The 26,068-nt window shown below is 34.4% G+C and overlaps 1 protein-coding gene across 3 annotated transcripts in view; it reads right to left on the bottom strand.

The window, feature by feature from the left end:
- The window catches only part of LOC118195445 (RNA-binding protein FXR1-like), a 109,719-nt gene extending 88,648 nt beyond the window's left edge, over positions 1-21,071 (bottom strand). Inside the window, exons 1-3 of one of the 3 annotated variants that reach the window (XM_035366764.2) lie at positions 20,967-21,071; positions 5,475-5,527; positions 1,460-1,559 (exon numbers count right to left, since the gene is read on the bottom strand). In XM_035366764.2, coding sequence (XP_035222655.2) covers positions 1,460-1,559; positions 5,475-5,527; positions 20,967-21,017 — 204 coding nt within the window. In that variant the 5' untranslated portion in view covers positions 21,018-21,071. Of the gene's footprint in view, positions 1-1,459; positions 1,560-5,474; positions 5,528-9,106; positions 9,246-20,966 lie in introns of those variants that run through there. The other 2 variants (XM_035366767.2, XM_085809806.1) reach the window with 2 other exon arrangements.
- Between the last annotated feature and the right edge of the window lie 4,997 nt (positions 21,072-26,068).

Genomic DNA, 26,068 nt, shown 5'->3' with positions numbered 1-26,068 from the left:
TTTAAATTTTATTGATTTTTTGAAATGGGATTTTGCTTGTTTGAAAAGTTTTGATTTTAACTTTTTTAAATTCTTTGTTGCATTTATAAGATATATGAAATTTATTAATTATGAATTTCACTTTCTAGTCTTTGTGAAAAATCAGTTCTAAATTTCTTACTTTATATGCCTGATAATTTTTCTGCAGCTTAATGTGCGAAAATACTAGGCATGTTTAAATTTTGTTTTCAAAAGAATTGTTTTGTATTTATATATATATTATAAACAAAATAGTAACAAATTTAGAACCTAATTCACAAAGACACGAAAGAAATGAAATTCAAAACCAGTAAAATCCCAAAATTTCTCAAAAAACAAAAAAAAATATCAACTAAGTGTTTTCAAACTAGAATTCCCCAAACAAGCAGAAATATATAAAATACATCAATTAGGATGAGAAATACAATTAAAATCTGATTCACCATTATCAAGAGGGGGTAGCTCAGATTCAATTGAATTCCTACTCCCAAAAAATATATATATTTATCAGAAACATACAAATTTTAAAAAAATAATAAACATCTAAGAGTAAAATCCTTAACAATATTTAGATTAAGTAGTAATAGAACTTTTAAAATTTTCCAAATAAATGTGAAGTACTACTAAAAAAACTTGCAATTATGTCCTAACTATGCTGCAAACTATAAGCATGGTGACCCATCTTTAAATAATCATTCCAAATTAGCAGAATGAAATCCATAATTTATTGCAATTAAAAAGAGTACACAATAAAAATAGTAGCTGTTAATAACTCAAGAAGGCAAATTAAAGAAAATCTTTCTTAAAACATGAGAAATATCACAGATTATTAATATTACTTACAGAAAAATTTTAAATGTAATTCACGTGATTAACTCTGAACTGTACTTTGAAGCATTCAACATTGAAACCGACTACTGGCTGCCACAGCCATATTTACATGGCAATATCCGATCTTTAGAAAGTTTAGGGAAGAACAGCTAAACTACTACAAAAACTACTAAACACTACAAAAAGGTGTTTTTCCAAAACGCCCAGAAAATTGCCAAACTAGGAAGAAATCATCAAAAGTCTCCAAACTGGTGATAAAATTTGCCACTAAATCTCATCAGGAGAGTTCTTGCCTGTATCTTGCATGCTAATCGAGCTATTTCCAGAATTTATATATCATTGAATTCATAATTGAAAGATGTATTTTGTACAAAGCGTGAGCAATTATATACAAGATTCATGTAGGCTAATTTAATTACACAAAAGTACACCCTAAAATGATTACCTAGAATGCAATAAATAAATAAAAATAATACAATATAATACACAAAAGCAAAAATGCATTCAAATATTTACAGATATTCATAACAATAGCATTAAAAGAATCATTTAAGTGTCTCATGGTTACATTACACAAACTACAAATTAAGCAAACAGATGCATGCAATACCTCAACTTCCTGTCTTTCTGCAAAGTCTTTTTTCTCATCCTCTTTTTGTGAAGGAGGTAATCGAACTCGGCGAAAGGGAAACTTTGTTTGTGGCTGCCAGCTGAAATAACACATAACTATAAAAAATATATAATTCTATAATTAACATTAACACAACACTGTCATTAACATAAATCTACAATCCTTTATATATACACCAAAGTGCCATTACATTATCCCCCCTCTGTTAATAACATGTAGGACTACCTCTAGCCCTCAAAACTACCAGCACCCAGTGTGGCATTGACTCCACAAGGGGCTATATGGTACAAAGTACTCACCAACTGGTCCTAGAATTCCCCCACATTGCGAGCAGGGGGGCATGGCAGCATGAATTTGGTTTTCCAGGTGAGACCACAAATGCTCTATTGGATAATGTCGGGTGAATTTGAAGGCCAAGACATAATTTGAAAAGGTCATTAGAATGTTCTTCGAACCACTCCCTAACGATTCAACCCTTATGACATGGTGTATTATTCTGTTGGTAAACACCATCCTCCGGCAGAAATATTATTGTCATAAGTGGGTAAACCTGGTTTGTAACGATGTTCACGTAGCACACAGATGTCAGGGACCGTTCTATGGGAATTATGGGTCCCAATAACCAATGTGCTCCATGAAACCATTGTGCACACCATAATACCTCCGCCAGTGGCTTGTGTGCGTCCAACTGTGCATCCGGGTGCCAGGGTTTCTTTTGAAAATCAGCATACTAGCCCACGCCCATCGATGTGATGGATCAGAAATGTGATCTGTCGAACTATGCAACTTTCTTCCATTCTTCTATGTACAATTCCAATGTTTCTTGGCCAATTGCAGAAGCAGATGGCGATAACATGCCATCAGTGCAGGGACATGCATCAACCTCTGCTGCGTAGGCCCATACACAGACAGCAATGTAGGCTGCACAAAGTGTTGAAAAACACTGTCTGGGTTGCCACTTGTAGCTCCTGGTGATTTCGTCTGCTGAGGCTCTTCAGTCAACAATGAGTAGCAACCTCTGCTGTATTCTGGAATCAATGTGCCATCGATGACACACTGCTGACTGGCGACTTGTCATTTCCCCATCCATATAGCACTTTCGATGTGTGCTCACAACAGCTGCATGTGAACAGCCCAATAGAAGCGCCATTTCTGATATTGATGTTCCTAGTTGCCGAGGCATAATGATCTGCTTTTCCCATTATGTCACTAATCAAGTTATGTTTGGAAAGACAATGCATAGCCACTTCATGTACTCCAACATCAGCCGCACACGCGCAGTGGTTTTGTTTCTGGATGAATCCATTGTTATAGATGGAGGATGGTCATAATGTAATGGCTCCTTGGTGTATATGTTCCTTGCTATTTACTCCCCTTTCAAAATGTCCAAAGAAGCTGTTTTCCACTGCTATAGTTTAATGCATACTTGCCAACCTATGACACTCAAAAATAAGGAGATTTTTCACAATCTTAAAAAGACTTTTTAAATGATAAAAATATAGTTTTAATAATGAATTAACTTTATATAGTTACTAAGCCTTAAATGCAAGCAACAAAAAAATACCTTACACATAAAAAATATTTTTATTACTTGCATAGGGGGAAAAAAAAAAGATTCTTTAATCAGTTTTCGTACAAATGTTATGGAACAGTGGCAAATTTTGCTTTCGTTAAGAAAGAAACTTCATAATTTTGTTCTAAGCAATTGTCACGTAGGTCGGCTTTCACTAATAAAAGTTTTTATAATGTGTCATCGCTAATATTAGATCTAAATTTAGTCCTCGTTTTCGCAACACTGAAAATCCTCTCACACTCCGCATTATTATGAGGAACTGTCAAGGTGGCCAACATAATTCTAGACAGTTCACTATATTTTAAAATTCCATCAGCACCTTTCAGTTTTACAATTAAACTCCACTGGGTGTCAATCCTAGTTGATCTTTATAACTTCATCAAGTTTTCTAATTGTAAACTGCAAAATTAACAAGTAAACAAATATATATTAAGCTTTTTTATAAAAAGTAAACAAATATATATTAAGTTTTTTTTTTTGTAAATTTTGATACCCTTTAGATCATAATTGCTCTTTATTTCATAAATTACAGTTTCCTATTTTTCATTTTATAATTTCTGCATGCCATCTTACCAGATTTAAATTGATGATCTATAATCCGGAAAAACCCCTAATCCGGAATCGCCGAAGACCCGACGAGTCCGGATTAAACACTTTGTACTGTACTAGCCGGTTAAAAATAAAGGTTATCCTATTTTAAGTACTTTTCATTACTGGGTGGGGGGGCCTTATAAGGAAGAAAAGGACATTATTGGAGTGAATAAATAATTGCAATTTCATAAAATTTCTTTCAATTCAAAATTTGTGCAAAATAATTTGCTCATACATACATACATGTTTAAACAAAAATTTTAGCCTTCTTTAAAAAAAGTCAATTTCACCTTTTTGAATGAATATGAAATTAATGAATAGAATAGAAATCCGAGATACCCATCAACAAAATTTCATGTGATAGTCACTATTATCGGTTACGAAAGATTTTGAAAAAAGCAATTTTTAGACATCAGCACTGTTTTCTCCAACATTGTTTTCTGCATAAGGGGTGTTTTTCCCCCCCCCAGCTGTTCCTTTATTCTAATAATACACTGACGTTTATGCAGAGAAGTAGTGCAATTAAGTGCTCCAATATTTTTCTCTTTATATGCCCTTTGTCGAAGTCAGATAAATCCTAACCTTTCCCCATACTGCAGCAATATGAACCTACTGCTTCAGACAGCATAGAGACAAGCATTTATACATCAACCTCAAAACTCTCCCTTTCCATTTGACTGGCCATGCAAACAACTTCATCTGTGTAATGCACAGGTGGTTTTGATGTATACATGGGAAGTGTGCATAAAAGTCATTCAAAAGTAGGAAAATATTTCTAAAATGAAATATGAAACTCAGGGGCAGGAAAACTTTTCATTCTACAAAATCTATAACAGCACCTCATTCATAACAAATATCATTCCTTTAGAGTTTCAAAATAAAAGAAAATAGCTCAGAATGACATATCATTCAAAACGTGTTTCTTATAATTCTTCATTATACAATACAATCACAAACCGAAATGACTTCTTAGTTCTAATACTTTTCGAAGGGCAATTACACTTCTAAAAAGAGAGAGATAACACATTTCTTAAGACAGTAAATATTCACTAATAAACAGTGTAATAGCATCCCTCTGCAACAGATAAGCACAGCATAATTTCTGTGTGTACACTTTTATGTGTCACAGAAAATGAAGTTCAACATTATTAGGAGGCTTATGTAACCATGCTGTATTTCTAATTATTTGCATTTCAGCCTGGCATGCACTTTCACGGCAAGTTTCATTACAATCTGACAGTATTTCTTAAAATGTTTTCTGGCAATGAGTGTAAAAGGTTCACTTCTATTTACCTGTCTTTTTCACAACTAATTTACATTCCACAAGTTTTCATCTTTAATGTCACTCAGAATTTCTTCCTTATTTTCAATACTAACCAAAGAATAAAAATTATTTCAAATATCATTATTAGTACAGTGATAAAAATAATAAACCATTATTTCAAATTCTAATATTTTCATCAGTAAACCCTTCGAAGTGAATTCAACAATAGGAATGTGGCCATGCTGACAAATCTATGAAGGGAGATGTTCTTTCATAAGTTATCGTTTGCAAAACATTTTTAGGTGACCTTGAAGATTAAGGTGAATAAACTACTACATCCTCCATTTTACACAGTCCATACAGTAGCATAAAGAGCTGAAAGTATGCTTAGAAAAATTACTTGGTGAATTTGGACCATCATCATTCAGATTTTATTCTGTGCCAACCAGTATTCATGCCTGCAAACTGGAGCATTAATTTCAGTTTAAACCAAACATTTTCTAGCATCAGAACTACTATGCACATGGTACATAATTTTCTTTACATATATTATATTAGTAACTTACTCATTTTCAAATGCTACTGACACTCCATCTTCATGAAAATCAACCATAAAAGCCTAGGATAAAAAATATTATTTAATGATCTGACAACAAATACTAAACTTTAATGCAAATTAAAACTTACTTTACATACTGAATGAATGCACATATCAAACATTTGTTCATGCAGGATTGAAAGATAATATGTAAAAATAATTCACACATTCAGCTACACAAACAATTTCATACAACACTGTATTTTATATAGTGATATTCAGATCATTTTAAACAAGTAAATCCTTCACATTTATAATGTGAATTCTAGAAATAAAAAATAGTAAAAAGTATAATAGCTTCATTCATTCACAAATCTTACATCACCTTCAACATAAACATTTCATGAATTCTACTACTGAATCCAAAATCTCAAATTGTCACTATCATTATTTTATGAATTGAATTATTCAGTAAAGACTAGTGGTACATGAATAATTTATTAACAAATGAAATTACTGGTTTTTCCCTTTAATGTCTCCCTCTCCACTGCAATGTAGCTGCCAGTTTTACACACATCACTATATAATTTTCCAACCTTCGATAGGCTATAAGGAAAAGACGGGTGAATAAACAAAAAAGATTTTGTTACCAAAAGTAATGTACAATACATGTTATTTCTCTAGATAATCACCCTGATGATTGAAGCATTTGCCGTATCTGTGAACAAGCTGTGTAATACCCTCTTCATAAAATGTTCCCGCCACTGATTGGAAGTGAGTTGTGACGGTTTCTTTGAGCTCCACGTCATTTTGGAATTGCTGCCTCCCAAACCACTGCTTCAGTTTAGGTGAAAGACAAAAGTGACTCGGCGCTAGGTTGGTAGTATATGGTGAGTGTTTGAAAATGTCCTAACGAAATTGCTGAAGGAGTCATTCGTTTACACGAGCACTGTGAGGAAGGGCACTGTTGTGGATCAGAACAATTCCAGAAGTCAGCATGCCTCTTTCTTTGTTGTTCTGAATAGCTCTCCGTAAGCATCGCAAAGTTTCACAACATGAATCTGCATTAATTGTTGTTCCAAGCTGCACAAAGTCCACAAGCAACACACCTTATTGGTCCCAAAAAACAGTTGCTATAACCTTACAGCTGTTGAAGGTTCATTTGAATTTTGCGAGTCTCTTTGAGAACTTGTGTGTATCTATTGTTGCGATTGTCGTTTCATTTCGGGCATGTCATATTGAACCCATGTCTTATCACCTGTCACAATGGATTTTAAAAAATCTTCTCCACCAATGCAGCAGTTCTTTGGCGAGTTTTGAGGTTGTCAGTCAACATCCTTGGGACACAGCGAGCACAAACTTTTCTCTAGCACAACTGTTCAGTAACGATAGAGTACAGGGAAGATCTTGAAACTTCCGGAAATTTAATCGATAATTCACTTATAGTGAACCTTCAATTTTCTTTAACTGCTTAGTCAACTCATTGAACAATATTGTTTGTAGCGACAGACTTGCGCCCTTAACCCTTTCATCATGCACCATCTGTTCGGCCATCTTTAAACTTTCGACACCATTCAGAAACAATGCCATCACTCATAAAGCTATCTCCATACAATCAACTCATTCTTCGATGAATTTCTGCTACACTCTTCCCTTTTGCCTGCAAGAAACGAATAACAACTTGCAATTCACACTTGACAGGAGAATCAATAGCGACAGCCATGTTTACATGACTGCAACTCAACAGGAAATGGTGTGTTGAACTCGCCAGTGACAAAGCATGTGGAGGGGAAGATGCACAGTCACCTATGATGCACACCAACCACCTGCTGCATGCCTGGCTATCATACTGTGCCATTTGAAGTTGAAAAAAAAAAAAAAAAACCTCGCACATTTACATATGCACATACACTTAAATAGTACTTTGTCCATGCTTCCATCTAGTATCTCCTAGAAAATTAGACTTCATTCAACAGATTTGTTTAGGCAATACATATTTATGTAAATATTGGGTTTGGAAAAACTTCAAAACTCGTGATGTTCAACACTGAAACCGATGAAATACCCTGCCCAAATAGATTTAAATAATAGGTATTGTAACCATATACCATCAAACTACTACAGTTACACAGCAGTTCCTTTGCTTTCTTCTTAACTCTACAAACTGCTCCTTGGCTTTATGATGCAAAGATTGTTTCAGTAAGTAATTATTATTAAGCCTTATTATCATTTTCGATTTGGAGCAAAATGTATTCCAGAAAAATGCCGGCCTCCGTGTGCTTGGGTAAACAACGATTCCAAAAAACCAGGAAAACTCGAATCTGCAGAAGGTTCAGCGCAGAAAATATGAAGGATTGTCGCAAATTTCGTTTATTCGTTCGTGACCGAAGATCAAATTTGCACTTTCTTATTGATAGCGGAGCTGACGTAAGCATAATTCCTGCTACTTCACAGAATAAATGTAAAACTGAATACAAACTATATGCAGCTAATGGCCCAGATATTTCCACTTATGGAATAAAAATGCTAACTCTTGATTTGGGATTACGTCGTGATTTTCAGTTTCCATTCATAATTGCTGATGTTACAAAAGGTATTTTAGGAGCTAACTTTCTTCACAAATATAATTTGCTTATCGATGTAAATAAGAAAAAATTAACTGATTGCGTGATTACGCAGTAACCACATTAAATAAATCCATAAAAATTTTCAATTTACTGTCAAAATATCCCGAAATTTCTAAACCTAACCTTTTTCCTACACAAATTAAACATGGTGTTACACATTTTATTACGACTCATGGTCAACCTGTTTATTCAAAGGCTCGACAGCTCGATCCAAAACGCTTAGCTATAGCTAAAGAGGAATTTAAATTTATGCTTGACAATGGAACAATTCTTCCATCAAACTTCCAGTGGTCAAGCCCCTTGCACCTTGTTACGAAAATGGATGGTTCATATCGTCCTTGCAGAGACTACCGACGATTGAATGCGCAGACGGTACCTGATCGATACCCAATTCCTCGCATTGAAGATTTTCATCATATTTTAAGAGGTAAAAATATTTTTTCTAAAATTAATTTATTCAAAGCTTATTTTTAAATTCCCATTGCAGAAGAAGACAAATGTAAAACGGCCATCATCACTCCTTTTGGTTTATACGAATTTAATGTAATGAGTTTCGGTTTAAAAAAATGCTCCTGCAATGTTCCAAAGATTTATTCACGAAGTCTTTAGAGGATTAGAATTTGTTTTTCCCTTTTTAGACGATATACTCATTGCATCCGGTACCCATGAAGAACACGAAAATCACCTTAAATTAGTTTTCGAAAGATTACATACATTTGGGTTAAGAATTAATGTTTCAAAATCTGTATTTGCTGTTCCACAAATCGAGTTTCTAGAGTACCTAATTACACCTAAGGGTTCCCGTCCTTTGCCAGAAAGATTTCAAGCTATTACTAACTACAAACGACCAGAAACAATTCATGAACTTAGAACTTTTCTTGGAATATTTAACTTTTATCGTCGTTATATAAAGGATGCAGCGAAGAATCAAGCATTGTTGCATGCGTATTTTAAGGGAGCTAAAAAGAGGGACAAACATAAAATCGAATGGACTGAAGAAGCTGAAAAGCAATTTGAAAAGTGCAAGAATGACCTGGTGAACACGGCACTGTTGTCTTTTCTCAATTCTGAACTACCTCTGGCGTTATTTACAGATGCTTCAGATACGGCGATTGGCTCAGTGTTGCAACAATACGAAAACTCCTCGTGGAAAAGCCAACAGCATTTTTTTTCTAAAAAATTAAATGACACTTAGCAAAAATATAGCACCTATGATAAAGAACTATTAAACATATATCTTTCAGTTAGACACTTTAAGCATTATCTAGAAGGAAGAGTATTTACAATTTATACAGATTACAAGCCCTTAATATTCGCCTTTCGTCAAAAACTTGACAAAGCAGCACCTAGACAGGCTCGCCAACTTCAATACATCTCCCAGTTTTCGACTGATATCAAATATGTAAAAGGTGAGAATAATATTGTGATGGATACACTATCTAGAGTTAATGAAACTTCATCGATAGATTATGATAAAATAGCTGATGAACAAACTCAAGATGAAGAACTGAAGAGTTCGCAAACCACTACTTCCTCGAATTTAAAGCAATGTTCTCTACCTTCGGGGAAATATTTGTGGTGTGATACATCAACTAAACATATTCGACCGTATATTCCTCAGGCTTTCAGAAAACACGTCTTTCAGCGAATTCATGGTTTATCACATCCAGGAATAAAATCGACTATGAAATTAATGACATCAAAATTCATTTGGCCTAACATAAAAAAAGATGTACAGTTGTAGACAAGAACCTGCATTCCTTGCCAAAGAGCTAAAACCAGTCGGCATACCAAAACAAAATTAGGTGAATTTGAAGTACCACCAGGAAGATTTTCTGTCATCCATATCGATCTCATAGGACCACTTCCACCATCTAAAGGGAATATTTATCGTCTTACTTGCATAGATAGATTTTCGAATTGGATGGAAGCAATTCCTTTAGAAAATATTTCCGCTGAGAACGTTGCAAGAGCCTTTTATAGCAACTGGATTGCGCGGTTCGGAACGCCAAGTAAATTCATTAGTGATCGTGGATCCCAATTTAAAAGTGATACATTACGAGCTTTGTCCCAAATCTGTGGCATCAATTTACAACACACTACTGCCTACCACCCCTCGTGTATTGGCAAAGTTGAGCGCCTTCATCGAACATTAAAAACAGCATTGAAAGCCCACAACAACATATCTTGGACGGACACATTACCAACAGTACTTTTGGGTTTGTGTACTGCTATTCAAGAAGATACAAATCATTCTATTGTGCAAGTAGTTTATGGCCAGAGTCTCAGACTTCCTGGAGAGTTTTTCAGCGAACCAAGTATCCAAACAGCATCAGAGACTTTTGCTAATAACCTCCAGACACAGATGGAAGTAGTTAGGCCTAGAATAATTCGTAAAAATTCATCTGAACGGATATTTGTACATAAAGACTTAAAAAATTGTTCGCATGTGTTTCAGCGAATAGATTGGGTAAGAAAACCTCTGGAACCTCCATTTCTTGCTATTGATCGCAAGGACAAATATTTTACTATTAGCATAAAAGGAAAACATGTAAATGTATCCCTGGATCGCTTGAAACCAGCATATATTTTAGCTGAGGAAAATTCCCAGTTGATACAACCTGATTACAGTAACTTGCAGAGACCGGATTCAAATTCAGATGTGAATCAAACATTCTTGTACAGGCAGAACTATACGTTTACCTGTTAGATTCCAGAACTGACTCTAAATTCTTCTGATATTGTTTAACAATGCAATGCTAGTTACTATTTATTTCTCCATCTTCGTAACGTAACTTAGTTACTGGTGGGGGAGTAGTGTAGTGGCTTAGTTATTGCATGAGAAATAATTATTTTTTATTTCATATATTTGTTCATGTGTTTAATTATTTTATAAAATTAACTTTAATATTTTGTTAATATTCATATTTATATTTCTTTTATGCTGAATGGCAACAAGTAGTTCATATTTATATTTAAATTTCTTTATGCTGAATAGCAACTAGTTCTGATTCATGATTGCTGGGTTTTGGTTTCAAAACGTTGCTCGTAGCGTCATACATCTTTTTTTATGTTCAAAACGTTGCTCTTAGCTCGCATTTCAATAGCTGGAAAATAAAATGCAATAAACTTAGCTATTTGTTTATAATTCATGCTGTTCCTAATCATAAATTAATTTTAAACATTAGTAGCCAAGGCTACAGCCTTTACACCACAATTCTATTTTACCTTCACTTTTTCAATGAACTATAAATCTCTCTGTATTTGTGTTACATGTTTAAAAGAAATTTTTCATGCCTGCAGAGTCTAAAAAAAAATAATCTTTCTCCCCTACTTTAAGTAAAAGTTAAAATTACTGGGTCACTACATGTACTGTTCCACACATCTTCAAACTGGGTAACTTCTCTTCCATTGACTAGTACCTTGATCCATTTATAATAACCTCTGTTGAAACTATATCTAAACATTCTCCTGCCAATGTCTTATGATTTGGTAGATTACATCAAAAATACAAAGTTGAAACTAACTCTTAACTCAATGTGTGCATTCAATAAATTCAAATTTTCAATAACTTGTTTTCAAAACATGGGACTCCCAAATATTTTTTAATGCCACCCCAAATGGACTTTCATTAACTTTGCTATAATATACAATTTCTGCATGTTTTCATTTCCATTATTACATATTTTACAGTTTTGCAAGGGAAAATGTTTTGTCAATTCAAACAAAAACTGTCACCAAACAGTATGATTGAGTGAGAATAATGGATAAGTGTGGCATAACACTTTACATTTATGTAGATCTGATTAATCGTTTGCCTAATTATTCCGAGTTAACTCGGTCATCAAGAATTTTCTGAAAATATTTATCACGAGTTTACTTGTGATTAACAGACTTTTCTTATTTACTCCAAATAAACTCGCAATATGTTTTGCAGCTATGCTAGTGACCTTTACAATGTTTTGTTACGAAAATATGCGAGTTTCATGCCACACCTCTTTCTACTCATCATTAATTTCATAATTTATTTCCCACTTATTTTGCAACATAAAATTGTTCAAAAATTTGGGAAAAGTATTTGTAGAATCTTTTATGTCTTGTTGCATTAATTGAAAGTACACAGTTAAAAAAAAGGGATCATTTTTACATGCAAATTGAAAAACACAGGATTAGTAAAGGGATTAATTTTCAATAAATCAGTTTAATTTTTATAAAAATGATATAAATTAACTGCGATTTCTCTTTTTTTCAGTCACATTATGAAAATGATTTAAATTTAGGATTTGTCTTCAACAGAACAGCAATAGTTTTTTCAAAATTAGGGGATTTTGGCATCAAGAAAAATGCAACTTGTATAAATACTGGCTGTGCAATGTGAAAAAACAGAGTGCTGTATCTGCAACTTCTATATATTGATTAAACTAAATGAAGAACTATTGGTTCCTTCAAACGTCTGCTGGAATGACAGTCACAAGTTTGGCGAGATTTCCACTAATTTTCATGATCGATGGAACTTTGTAATTAAATATTATGTTTTATTTCAGCATTTATGTCTGAAATGTTGGCAGTGGCAATAAAGGCAAAGCATATTTTGCTTCCCTTAAATAAAGCTAAGACTAATTTAAATAAAATTCATGCTTTATTCCGTAAATTAAAATAAGTTAACACTGTAGCATTTACATTTAAAACCATTTGAAGGAAAGAAAACTAGCACTCATAATACACATTTGACGATACCAGCATACATATATATAATACTCGGCCAACCCGCCGATCTTGATGTCATCGACCAATCAGCGGCAACCCCGTTAGCTTCTCAGCAGTATTTGAGAGAAAATGCCTTTCTATTGAGTTTTTCAGAGAGTATTTTTTTTCTTGCATTGGAGAGGGGATAGAATAATTTTCTCATAATACACAAATATTAAATTATAAGCTGACCATTGTGGCCCAATGCTTTTTACTATATTTATGGTAGTAGCATTACGCTACACTTATACAAGTTCTGACCTTAGTCGAAAAAAAACTAACCCAAGTGATTTTTGACATCCTCCTTTGAAGTAAATGTTTTACAATTTAATTTTAAAAAACTGGCATAAGTAAAAATCTGAAGGTGCCAGAACTGGCGAATATGATGGATGCGGAAACATATCCAAGCTGTAAAAGCTTCTGACAAGTTACCAAATTTGTACAATGTCTGGCATTAACATGATGAAAACCTTTTCTGTTCACCAATTCTGGCATTTTCTTTTTCTTGGTATCACTCAATTTATTCAGCTGGTAGCAATATGCTTTCAAATGATTTGTGGTATCGTCTGGAAGAAGACAAAAAAAATTTCATTAAAATCCCCCCAAACAGAAACCATCAATTGTTTAATAAGCAATAGGTTTTGAAACCAGCTCATTTCTTTCACTCCATGATTACTTACATTTGATACAGTTAAATACCGAAAATCCGCAGACCTGAGATTCACGTTGCCTCTCAAAATATAAACATTCAGTTTATAGATTCTGGAAACCTCAACACTGAGTACGAAATATTGAAGAAAAAATACTTACCGAATAATGACGTCGCAATTACTGAATAATAATGAATCATAACGGAAATACCAAAATATTGACATCATGATAAATGTTTCTTACCCTCTAATCTCCATCGAGGTAAAAAAGCAGACGATTCACTTAAGTTCACAATTCCTGTTGTATTTTCTGAGCTTTCTTATTTCACGAGATTATTTAGTGCTGCCTTTTTTTTCATCTGGATATTTTGTGGATAAATTAAGAATATTTGGCTAATCTTTGGAATATGGTAACAGGTAGTTTGGCGACATTTTGGTAAGGCGATAAAGGTTACTAGCTAGGACTTTAACAGTGTACATGGATAAAGTCAAGAGTGTGCAAAATGCCATTTTTATGCAATTCTGGGATTTTTTTTAAGTGAAAATGGGTCGACGTGTACATGGATGACACAGTGTATGTGCAATTCTTAAAAACGCGGCAAGCAGTTTGCGATTCTGCACTTTCTCCCAATTTCGCACCTAATCCTCGTCACGATTAAGCATTTTTGTTCCATAAAAGTTCTACAGTCAAAAGTCGTTAATTCGGACACCCATAATCCGGTATGATCTATAATCCGGACCTCAAAGCTACAAACTTTCTGCGCATGCGCGTAAGACCTTTACGGTTGCGAATTTGCGGGTGCGCAAAATACGTTTACGAATGTGCATTTAATGTATAACGGACGGGATAAGCTAAGCTAAAATTATCTAATTATCTATTTCAGTCAATGTTGCAGATTGCGTTGTTCCTTAATCTTCGAATTGGATCCGGCTTATTATTTTTTGCACACTGTTAGAGCAATTTTATAAAAGTAAGCTTGAACTTTCGATTACTTCAAATAGAATTTCCGATATATATTTACTAATATGTAAAGGATATACAAAGCGAAAGTATCTTTCGGAGTCCATTAAACAAAAAATGGAATTGCTGCAAAAAATGGATAAAGGCATATCCTTTCTTTATATAAACTTTAACGTTTGTTTATCTAAACTTTGTTTATCTTTAATGCCGTGGAGTGCAATAAATTGGAAGTTGATCTGTCAATACTATCCTTATCTTAAATGCAGATGTTTTTATTTTATTTGGCTTATAATTGCTTACTAAATGTGGTATTTCCTCTCGATGTACTCCGTCTTTGATATGATTTAAATCAAATGCCTCATCATTATAATTCGCTTCCGATAGCAAAGAAAGTAACAGAGGTTATTGAAATTAATTGGAAGTTGATCTGTCAACACTATCCTTATCTTAAGGGCAGATGTTTTTATTTTATTTGGCTTATAATTGCTTACTAAATGTGGCATTTCCTCTCGATGTACTCCGTCTTTGATATGATTTAAATCAAATGCCTCATCATTATAATTCGCTTCTGATAGCAAAGAAAGTGACAGAGGTTACTGAAAACGAAAAAATTTCGATTGACAAATTAGTTGGTATTCTCGACACAGCAACTTGAACAGCAGAACTTTGTAACTGAACAAGAAATTATGTCTGTTTATGGAATTAAAGAGAATGTATTATCACATAAAAAACGAAGCAACTTAAACAACTTACATTACTTTATTTTTAAAATTTTGATATCCTTTAGATCATAATTGTTCTTTATTTTGTAAATTATGGTTTCATATTTTTAATTTTATAATTTCTGCATGCCATTTCACCAGATTTAAACTGATGATCTATAATCTGTAAAAATCGATAATCCGGAATTGCCGAAGTCCCGACGAGTCCAGATTAACGACTTTTGACTGTAGTATAAGCGTAATTCGACTAGCAGATTGTTGGAAAAAATGTTGAGTAAAAAAAAAAAGCCTTTAGTTCGTGAAAACAAAATGGCGTCAAAAACAAAACTAGCAGGTTGCTGTAGCTGGTTTGGTCGCCAAATTTTCGCCAAGTTACCATAATCCAAAGTTTAACCGAATATTTTTAATTTCAGCCTTTTTTAATACAATTACAGATAAGAAACGCACTCATGATTTTACTGATTGCAACGTTGAAAAACGTTGCATTGACAATAATGCAAAAAGTGCAAATCTGCAAGAGATGGAGGCAGGTGCTACTCCTCGGTTTACAACAGAATCGTATGGAATTGCGACACAACTGGGTATGATATACGGAAAAATAAAGAAAAGCTGTTGAAATTTTACAGCAACAGTGATTCTAACACCAGAATCCAAAACCGGAAATCTGCATGTGGTGAAATCGGCAAACCTCGATGCTGCATACATATAACACAATGAATAATATAATCAATTTATATATGTAATAATAATTTAATGCGTATGATAAGTTATTGTAATAACATATATAATAATTTAATTAAATGTATCTATAATACGCTTTATTTATTTTGCACTTTTAGTCAGAATATTATGTCTTTTCTGTTCTGAAATCCGCACAACATCTGGTTCCCAAGCTTTGTGGATTTCTGGACTTCTACTGTCTTATTGTAAACAATTCATTTCTAATCCCAGGTGTTATGATTCATTATTTTGACGTTTGAGAAGTAAAATCACAGACGTTAATGTAGCACAGCAAATCTTGAAAAACATCTGGAATTCATACATCAAGCTTTGAAATGAAACCACATGACCATAAATGGTTGAATTCGATAAATTTAATCTTTAAACAATTTCTCATGTTGTTGTTTGGCAGTTTGCTTCAATCAATACCTATATTTTGTCTTCATCAGCTTCAGCTGGCCTTCTGGGATGTGGTAAATATTCAAATCTTCAGAATGAAATTTTGCAAACCAATTTTGGTAATGGTCTATCAGCTGATCTTTTTTTTTTTTTTTTTTTTTTTTTTTTTTTTTTTTTTGTTCTGCTTGAACATTATTCTTACCTTTTTGGTTATAACAAAAGCAAAATATGCCAAAAATTCTGCTTCTGATTTTGTATATTTGATAGGACACGCAAGGGAGAAGAAAAACACAACTGGCACAGAATCAAACAATTTTTTTTTTACAAATGGGCCTTGAAATATCAGCTATAAAAATATATAATGACAATATAGTTTAAAATGAAGTTGGTTGTTAAAAATGCAACTGATCTGTCTGGTGATTAACTGCTTTCCTTAAAATTTTTTTTGAAAAAAATTGCAAAAAATCATAACTTTTTTATTTTATTATTAAATACAAGAAAATGAAACAAAACAAAATATAGAGGTTTTAAGGTTGATCTTCGGATTATGGTAACTTGGCGATTTTTGGCGAAAATCTGGCAACCAACCCTGCTACAGAAACCTGCTAGTTTTTTTGGGGGGGACGCCATTTTTTGTTTTCACGAAGTAAAGGCATGTTTTTTTTTACTCGACATTTTTTTCCAACAATCTACTAGCCGAATTACGCTTATGCTAGAACTTTTATGAAACAAAAGTGCTTAATCATGACGAACATTAGGTTCGAAATTGGAAGAAAGTGCAGAATCGCCCACTGCTTGCCGCGTTTTTAAGAATTACACATACACGATATCCATGTACACGTCAACCTATTTTTACTTAAAAAAAATCCCAGAATTGCACAAAAATGGCATTGCGCAACATTCTTGACTTTATCCATGAACACTGTTAAAGTCCTAGCTAGTAACCTTTATTGCCTTACCAAAATGTCGCCAAACTACCTGTTACCATATTCCAAAGATCAGCCGGTTAGTCGTTGTATGAGAGTTTTTGAAATAAGGAAGAACACAACAAGGGAAAACAAGGGAGGGAGTGATACCTGACATTCTATACACTGGTATCTGGTCTCTTTTATTACTGGCTCAACTCTGGAATTTCTTTTACGGGAGCACAGAGAAAACTCTCGTTGGATTTGGGTTTTTTTCAGTATCAGAAATAACATCTGGAAAATGCCTTGAAGTTATAATCGCTATCTGAAAAATCATCGCTTTCGCTACCTTGCATCATTGGCATTATTTTACTTTTTTCAATGCAAATTTCATTCTTTACAAATTACTAATCCACAAGCCGACATATACAAGACAACGGGGAAAACATGTGACCAGTCCCGCCAAAAGAACCGCAAAACCAACAAAACTTGCCGAACTGCCAATAAAAGCTGAATATTTCCTTTCATTTCCTCCAGCCCGAGTAAAACCGTGATAAAACAAATCGTACTGACAAATTCTGCTTTGCCCAAGTTTTCTCGGGATAATAATTAACAGCAATATATACAAACCCAGGATAACTCGGGATAATCAGGCAAGCGGTTAAAAAGAAAATGACATTACTTTCTGAACAACCAGATAATTCTGATAAGCAATGTGACTGGAAACACTTTACATTTTGATAACTCTTCAATTACACTTTTCTGGACACAGTGAAAAAATATATACCCGAATTTCATCAAAAGTCGTTAATCCGGACTCGTCGGGACTTCGGCGATTCCAGATTATCGATTTTTCCGGATTATAGATCATCAGTTTAAATCTGGTAAGATGGCATGCAGAAATTCTAAAATTAAAAATATGAAACCGTAATTTATGAAATAAAGAACAATTATGATCTAAAGGGTATCAAAATTTACAAAAAAAAAAAAAAAAGCTTAATATTTATTTGTTTACTTTATTAAACATTTCTTTCAATGTAAGTTGTTTAAGTTGCTTCGTTTTATGTGATAATACTTTCTCTTTAATTCTATAAACAGACATAATTTCTCATTCAGTTACAAAGTTCCGTTGTTCAAGTCCCGTTAAATGCTGTGCCGAGAATACCGACTAACTTGTCAATCGAAATTTTTTCGTTTTCACTAACCTCTCTGTCACCTTCTTCATGTCTTTATCCATTTTTTGCAACAATTCCACTTTTTGTTTGATGGACATCGAAACATACTTTCGTTTTGTACGATCCTTTAGGAGCTCCAGAATCGGAAATTCTATTTGACATAATCGAAAGTTCAAGTTTACTTTTATAGTATTGCTCTTACAGTCTGCAAAAAATAATAATCTGGATCCAATTCAAAGATTAAGGAACAACGCAATCATCAACATTAACTGAAATAGATAATTAGATAATTTTAGCTTATACCGGACGTTATACATAAAACGCGCACGCGAAAACGTATTCTGCACTTGTGCACACGCATATGTGCAGTCGTAAAAGGTCTTATGCGCACGCGTAAACGCCTATGCGCATGTGTTGATGCGGCGCATGCACAGAAAGTTTTTAGCTTTGAGGTCCGGATTATAGATCATTCTGGATTATGGGTGTCCGAATTAACGACTTTTGACTAATTATTCTACAACTTCTACAATCTGGTGAGCTCTTATCCTCCCACATTTTCACAGAAATGAGCTAATACTTCTCAATAATGTTCTTTCATAGTATTAGACCAGACATACTACAAACAAAGATAACCTAGAGTCTTGGCTCACCCATTTGCTGGATCATGAAATAAATGCTTTCTTCAAGAGATAGTTAAAAACTGAGTAAAAGTTTACAATTGGGTTCCCCTTGTCTTTTTAGTGATTCTTTTTCGATGCCAAGATCAGCACCAGGAAGCCACAATTTCAAGATGGCCACTACACAAAGCCAAAATAAGTCCAATAATTGCACAACTCGGTGTCCATGTGCACATTGATCTAATTTCACTTAAAAAAATTACAGAATTGCACAAACTACACATTACGCACTGCCTTTGCCCATGTACACATAGATTTATTTTCACTTAAGAAAACAAATCAGGAAGCTAAAACAAAGTTAAAACTATCACGGTAACCAGAAATGGGGTTTCATTGCCAAAATTAGTCACTAATCGAAGGGGAGATACCACTAAAGCCAAAAACTGCATTTATGTACCACCACTGATCACATACTTTCACGAGATTTATGACTGGATAATACATGTACTACAGGTCATGACAATGGACAAAATGCACCGATTTTGACACAAATTTGAATATTGTGCAGACATATGACCCAGAATATATGCTCTAAAATCTGTAATCAAAATATGACAAAAGTGGAGAGTTACTGTTTCTAATAGTATATGCTATGTCCTTGTACAGGTGAAAAACAAATTTCCTATTAAGTTTTGAAACTGTATCATTCTTTAGTGTACACTCTGCAGCTGCCCGGGCATATATTTGATAGTGACTCGGTCAGATGAACACATGGGCCCAAGTTTGAATCCTGCAAAAGGCATGAATGTGTGTAAGCATACAGTGTCTCTGCAGCATGGGCGCACTCAAAATATAGTGCAAGGCAAAAGCCCTCTCTAGAGTCTGGTGTGGATGGAAAGAAGAGTGAGAAACCTTTGGATTGCCCTTTCTTAGGATATTCTCCCTGAATATTAGGATGGAGCTGCACAATTAGTACTATACCTGTAAAACCAATTGTAAAATTCTGTTATCCTACTCACTTCTATCTGCAACTGCACACACTGTACAAGGCTTTAACAAAATGAAAAATGTATCCAATGTTGTAGCTTGTCTTGTGTTTGAAGCGAAATTTATATATTACTTCCAATTTAGAGATTACGAACTCAAACATAAAAAAGAAAAAGGAACATTGAATAAAAAGAAATATTTAAAATCCAATGAATCTGCAGATGGCATATTAAACAATTACCTGTTTAACTATATATACTAAATGTTACATGAATTTATTCAGACATAGGAAGCAACAATACATGCATTTCCAGATAAAAATTTTGCATACTAAAAAATGCCAACATAGATACAATGCAATTATAATTTTCTTTGCTACAAAAGCCAAACATTATCAGTTAGAGCATTTTATGTGCAATTTTAATTCTTTAACTCCCAAAACTGATTAAATATTATTTTCAGTGTCTATTCATTATACCTAGCATGAAAAATTCAGCAATACTGTTCAAACGGTATATTAATATGCAGTTATATCCAAGTACGATACATAAAAGCACTTTTACCTTAATTAGATACGATATTAAAAGAAATGTAAATTAGTATTTGATAAAAGAAAATTAGAATTTAATATTTCTGCTACGGTGAAAAATCTTAAAATCTGACTCCATACCACACACCATGCATTTCGGGAGAAATTACATGAAAAAAGCATCGGTTTCGCTATTAAAGCACAAAATCCCGAAGATTTTTATTTAATATTATGAACAGTTTGCAACGGAACTATGCCTGACAATGCATCAGTGCTATTACTGTTGCAACATTTAAACAGTTTCTTAATGTGTTATTTTTCATTTTTAGCACATGCGAAACTGCTTTATAATTTAACATTAAATAGTAGTAGGATAGTTTTCTCGCTAAGAACATAAGCTCGCTGATATACATAACATATTTGAAAAAACACTAAAAAACGTATGTATAAGTATTAAACAACTATGTCAGCAAGTTCGGTACCTTGTAGTACGCGCCGTTTTCACCGCATACTTCGATTGCTAAATCGTCCATCTTGTCAATGCTGCACAGCACAAGAACTTATTCGACAGACAGACAGACAAATAAGACAGATGTCTTGTTTTGCACTCATTAAGACTTCCTGCCCGCAGGAAGAAAAATCAAACTTCGACACACACAGATTGTATTTTATTCTCGAGTGTCAAGATGTAGAAACATCTTTTTACTCGGCTTCTGATAAAGATCGTGTGGGGTGAGAAAGAGAAGGGTGAAAGGAGTGTGGGAGGCGGATGAAAGAGAGTGACGTCCGCACTAGCGGCGGCGAAAAAAGGAGGGGTGTCAAGTTCAGTGTCGTTATAAGATGTAGCCGCGAATGGTAAAACCGCAGAGTCAGTTTAGCGTGAATGAGTCAATTAAGGTTGTGATTCGATTCTTATGTGGGAAGGATGTCACAAGGGTAACAATGTTTTTCTCTGGGACGCGAGGAGTGTCTGAGAGTGCTAATAAGGCTATTACTGTGGGTTTGTGCTGAATAAAAGAAGTTGACCGCTAATCGTTTAATACACTCTTGAATAAGTTCGATTCGAAAGTCTCTGTGAAGACAGATGTTGGGAATATACCAAGGAGCTTTGATAATTTCTTGTAGAATTTTATTTTGTAGAATTCCTAAATGTTTAATATTGGTTTTAGCTGCATGTCCCCAGATCGGTGCTGCATACAGGAGAGCTGGGCACAGTATGGAGCGATATAGAATTAATTTGTTTGTAGTAGATAAGTTGCTTTTTCTACCAAGAAAAGGTCGCATAGTAGCTTTGGTGATTTTAAATTTTTGTACTACGGACCGGAAATGGGTTCTGAAGGTAAGTTTTTGGTCAAGGGTGACTCCAAGGTATTTGGTTTCATTAATCCAGTCTATTTCTTCGTCAAATACCTCAGGGGGTGGAGGATAGTATTTCATGTTTCCTTTACGGAAAATTATTGCCTTAGTTTTATCAGTGTTAATTTTAATCATCCAAAGGGTAAGCCATTTTTCCAGTTTTATGAGATAGCTTTGGAGTTGGTTTCTTACGGCGATAACTGTGCAGGCTTTAGCAAGTATGGCGGTGTCATCGGCAAAGAGTGCAAGATGAACAGAACGGTCTTTAGGAATGTCTTGTGCATAAATGTTAAAAAGGTACGGCGAAAGTGCCGATCCCTGTGGCACACCAGCATTGATTACTCTGGTGGTAGAGTAAGCAGTACCGATTTTGATTCTGAATGTTCTGTTGCTGAGAAAAAGGTTATTAAGCGAATAAAATGATCTGGAAAATTGAGAGTGATTAGTTTGTAAATAAGGCCTCGATGCCATACCCTGTCAAAAGCTTTCGCGATATCGAGAAATATAGCACCGGTCGGAAGCTTGCAGTTGTAGCCTTCATTGATAATGTTGATAACTCTAAGAAGTTGGTGGCAAGTGCTATGATGATTACGAAAACCGAATTGTTCTTCTGGGAGAAAATTCATGGAAGGGTGAATTTTTTGGATGTGGAAAAGTAGGATTTTCTCAGTAACTTTAGACAGGTGGCTAAGTAAACTGATAGGGCGATAGTTCTGTGGGAGAGTTGGATTTTGTTGCGGTTTAGCAAAAACAATTATTATAGCTTGCTTCCATGAGTTAGGAAAATGAGCGAATTTGATAATGTTGTTGATTATCTTAGTTAGGCAGGTAAGAGCGTTGATCGGAAGATGCTTCAGTGCTTTGGTCGAGATGCCATCGTGCCCTGGGGCTTTCTTCGTTTGTAAAGCGCTGATGGTGTTGGCAACGATTGTTGGAATAGTCAGGAAAGTGAAGTTGTACGGAGCAGGGGTATTAAGGAAGTTATTGACCACCTGGTTGACCCGTTCAATATGGTTATTGTCGTACGGAGTGGGATTAAGAGTGAATGTATCTTCCATATAGTCCGCAAAAGATTTAGCTTTACCTTCTTCTGTATATGAAATTCCACTAGGTCCATGGATAGGTGGAATAGGTTTATAAGGTTTCTTGAATTTGCGGGAAATGTCAAATAGGGGATTGTCCTCTATAGCTAGGTTATTTAGGAAATTGGTCCATTTTTGGTTTTTGAAGTTCTTGATTCTCTGTTGATTTCTTTTTGCATAGAGTTTAGCTCGTATTTGAGTTGTGGATCCCTGGTGGTTTGCCATCTTTTACGGATCCGGTTTTTCTCTTTAATACTATTTCTTATATCGGCAGGCAGGGAAAGGAAAGGCTTGTTCACATAAAAAGTATTGGTGGCTTCCTTTAAAGCAGAATTGATGCTGTTGGTAAATTTTGAGACTTCGTGTTATAAATCCTCTTTGTCGTTGATGCATGGGTTACCTTGTATGGAGTTATTCAGAATTTCAGAGTATTTGATCCAATTTGTAACTCCTATACTTCTGTCAAGTGAGGAGAGGTATTTATTAATGGGTATTTCAAATACAATGGGGTTGTGGTCGGAAGACAGGGCTGAAATTACAGAGATATTGCATCTGTTAGTAATGTTATTTGAGATGAAGAAGTCAATTGTGGTGGCGCTATTGTACCCGTAATGGGTGGGCTTGTCTGGAACATGAACGTTATAATTATTTGATTGAATGAGTTTAAATATGTCATTTCCTTTTTTGTTAGCAGGTCCTCGGTTCCAGCAGGGATGTTTGGCGTTGAAGTTCCCTCCGACAATGGTAGAAGTATTAGAATTAAGGAGGTGAATCAATTCTTGTGCGCTGGGATTATTATTTGGTGGGATGTATATATTCGAAATTTTGAATTTTTATGTTCTATTACAATTTCTATTGTGTTACTTTCGAAAGTGGTGCTGGGATTAGGAATTTGAGTGTTTTATGCTCCTTTTAACAAATGTGATGATGCCACCGCCTCTTCCTGTCTCACGATTCGTACGGTAGGTGTTATAATTAGCATAAAATACTTTCAGTGCTGGTTTAAGGTGAGTCTCTTTTATGAGTATTACGTCAGGTTCAATTTCAATAATGAGGTTGGATAATTCATCTTTTTTATGGTAAAGACCGTTAGCGTTCCATGAGAGGATTTTTATGTTGCATCTGTTCTTGAATTTATTAGAATTAAAGATGATTTCCTATTTTTTCAATGATTTCGACTACTGCGGTTATTTTATCAAGAGGTAATTTCTTGGTTTTAATGTTTATGAGTCCTTGTATCACTATTATCCAGATTGTTTTTAGCGAAGAGAAGTCAAAGAGGTCTGACAGGGAGGCTTCTGCTTCGCTGGTAGTTTCTTCTGTTAGATTTTCGTTTTAAATGGAGGTTTGAGAGAGATTTTCGTTCGTTACTGTTGGATGTCAGCGGAGGAAAGTCTTGTCTTCTGTTAGTCCAGGGATTGGTTGCTGATGGAGGACTGGGTTGGAACTGAACTTGTTTGTTTTTTGGTCTCAAACTTCGATGAGAAGGAACGGCAAATAGAATAGAGCAATTTCATTGAGAAAAGTGATTTCGTAATATCCGAGATCACATCTTTTTAAGGCTAGACAATTTGCTGGTCGGAAAAGTAGGTTCAGACAATATTACAAAAAATAATAATAATTATGAGCCATAGTAAATTACTAAAGAGAAGCAAGAAGGAACCTAACCATGCAAGCATGATATGATTAAGATATGAAAATAACGGGTTTCCAGACATGAGTTGCTTGCTTGAGTTATTATTTATTGTGACTTTAATTACAATTTCCAGCATTTATGCATTCATTCATGCAGTAGCATGTGACTTTAATTACAATTTGGTAAATTTCATACGTTCATTTATTCGATTCATTAGAGCAGGATTCCTTAAACGTTTTTCAGTCGCGACCCCTTTTTATCACTAAGATTGTTTTGCCACCCACAGGACCCCATAATATTTACAAAAATTTTGTGGGACCCCCATAAGTATTGCGCAAATCCGACACACGCGTGAGTGAAATTGTCAAGTTTTTTTTCACTTGAACTGTAATATACTACTGCAGTTTTAGGTCATTAACTTTAATTTCTAATTTTGAGACATAGAACAAAACACGCTGTACATAAGTCACGTGATCAATGAGGTCATCGGAATGTATCTCATTGTAAAGTTATTATAATTAATTAAAGAAATATAAAATTTGCTAAAATTTTTGGCGACCCCGGCTGCACGTCCCGCGACACCCTCGGAGGCTCGCGATCCACAGTTTAAGAAACCCTGCAATAGTGAAATGCGTTGAATTTCATATCAAGTGTAGTTTGTAAGTACTTTTATTTAATTTTATTTACTTAAAGTCGTTTGGCTCCTAATAATTCTAGTTCATTGGATATTCTTCGGAGAACAGCCTTGATGGCCCAACTTGGCTCCGGAGAACAACTTTCACGGCGACAACACCACTGTCTCCCTAGAGGAAGACTGTCATCGGATGATAATCATAGTCTGATCTACCATAATCAGCTACTTCTCCCTTTTTTGGCATTAAGGCTTTTCTCCAAAGATAACCTGTTAATTTTGTTTCTTGGAAGTAGCAACAAAACAACTTATAGAATGGTATCACACCACGGAGTGTAATGTAAAATCCGCCGGGAACTGGAGAAATTCAACCAATCAGAGACGACCGTTGCGCCAGGAACTTTTGACATCATTTTCCGATCGCTAAACGCAATTTTTGTGCAAAACTTGTATACAAGAAAGCAATTGTTAATGTTATGGTAACTTATTCGTACTTCTTGGGTAGAAGTAGTTCATTTGTTTTGGTTATTTTGTGCTACCATGATATGATTTAATATTTAATTTACTGTAGGGGCGATAAGTGAAGTATGTAAATCTCAATTTCGAAAACAAATACAACTATATTATATTCTACTCAATTTGCTAACTCGATACCGAATAACTGTTCGATACTTTTAAATAAAGGGTGAAAATAATAATTGATAAAAATTACTTTATTGTGAAATTTCTGGGCTCTTTGTGTATTTGAAAATGCTTGGTGATATCTAGGATCATGTTATTTCATGTCACATCGTAAAATTCAATAAAGAAAAATATTTTAAGAATGTGTCTTTTTTTAAAATTTAAACTACTTTTTAAACTTTTAGAAATCTCACTTTT

The sequence above is a fragment of the Stegodyphus dumicola genome, chromosome X2 (assembly GCF_044657685.1).
Source record: "Stegodyphus dumicola isolate Sdum_Otavi_A_Nest chromosome X2, ASM4465768v1".
In the NCBI taxonomy this organism is placed as follows: domain Eukaryota; kingdom Metazoa; phylum Arthropoda; class Arachnida; order Araneae; family Eresidae; genus Stegodyphus; species Stegodyphus dumicola.
This window is presented reverse-complemented; position numbering and strand designations above follow the sequence as displayed.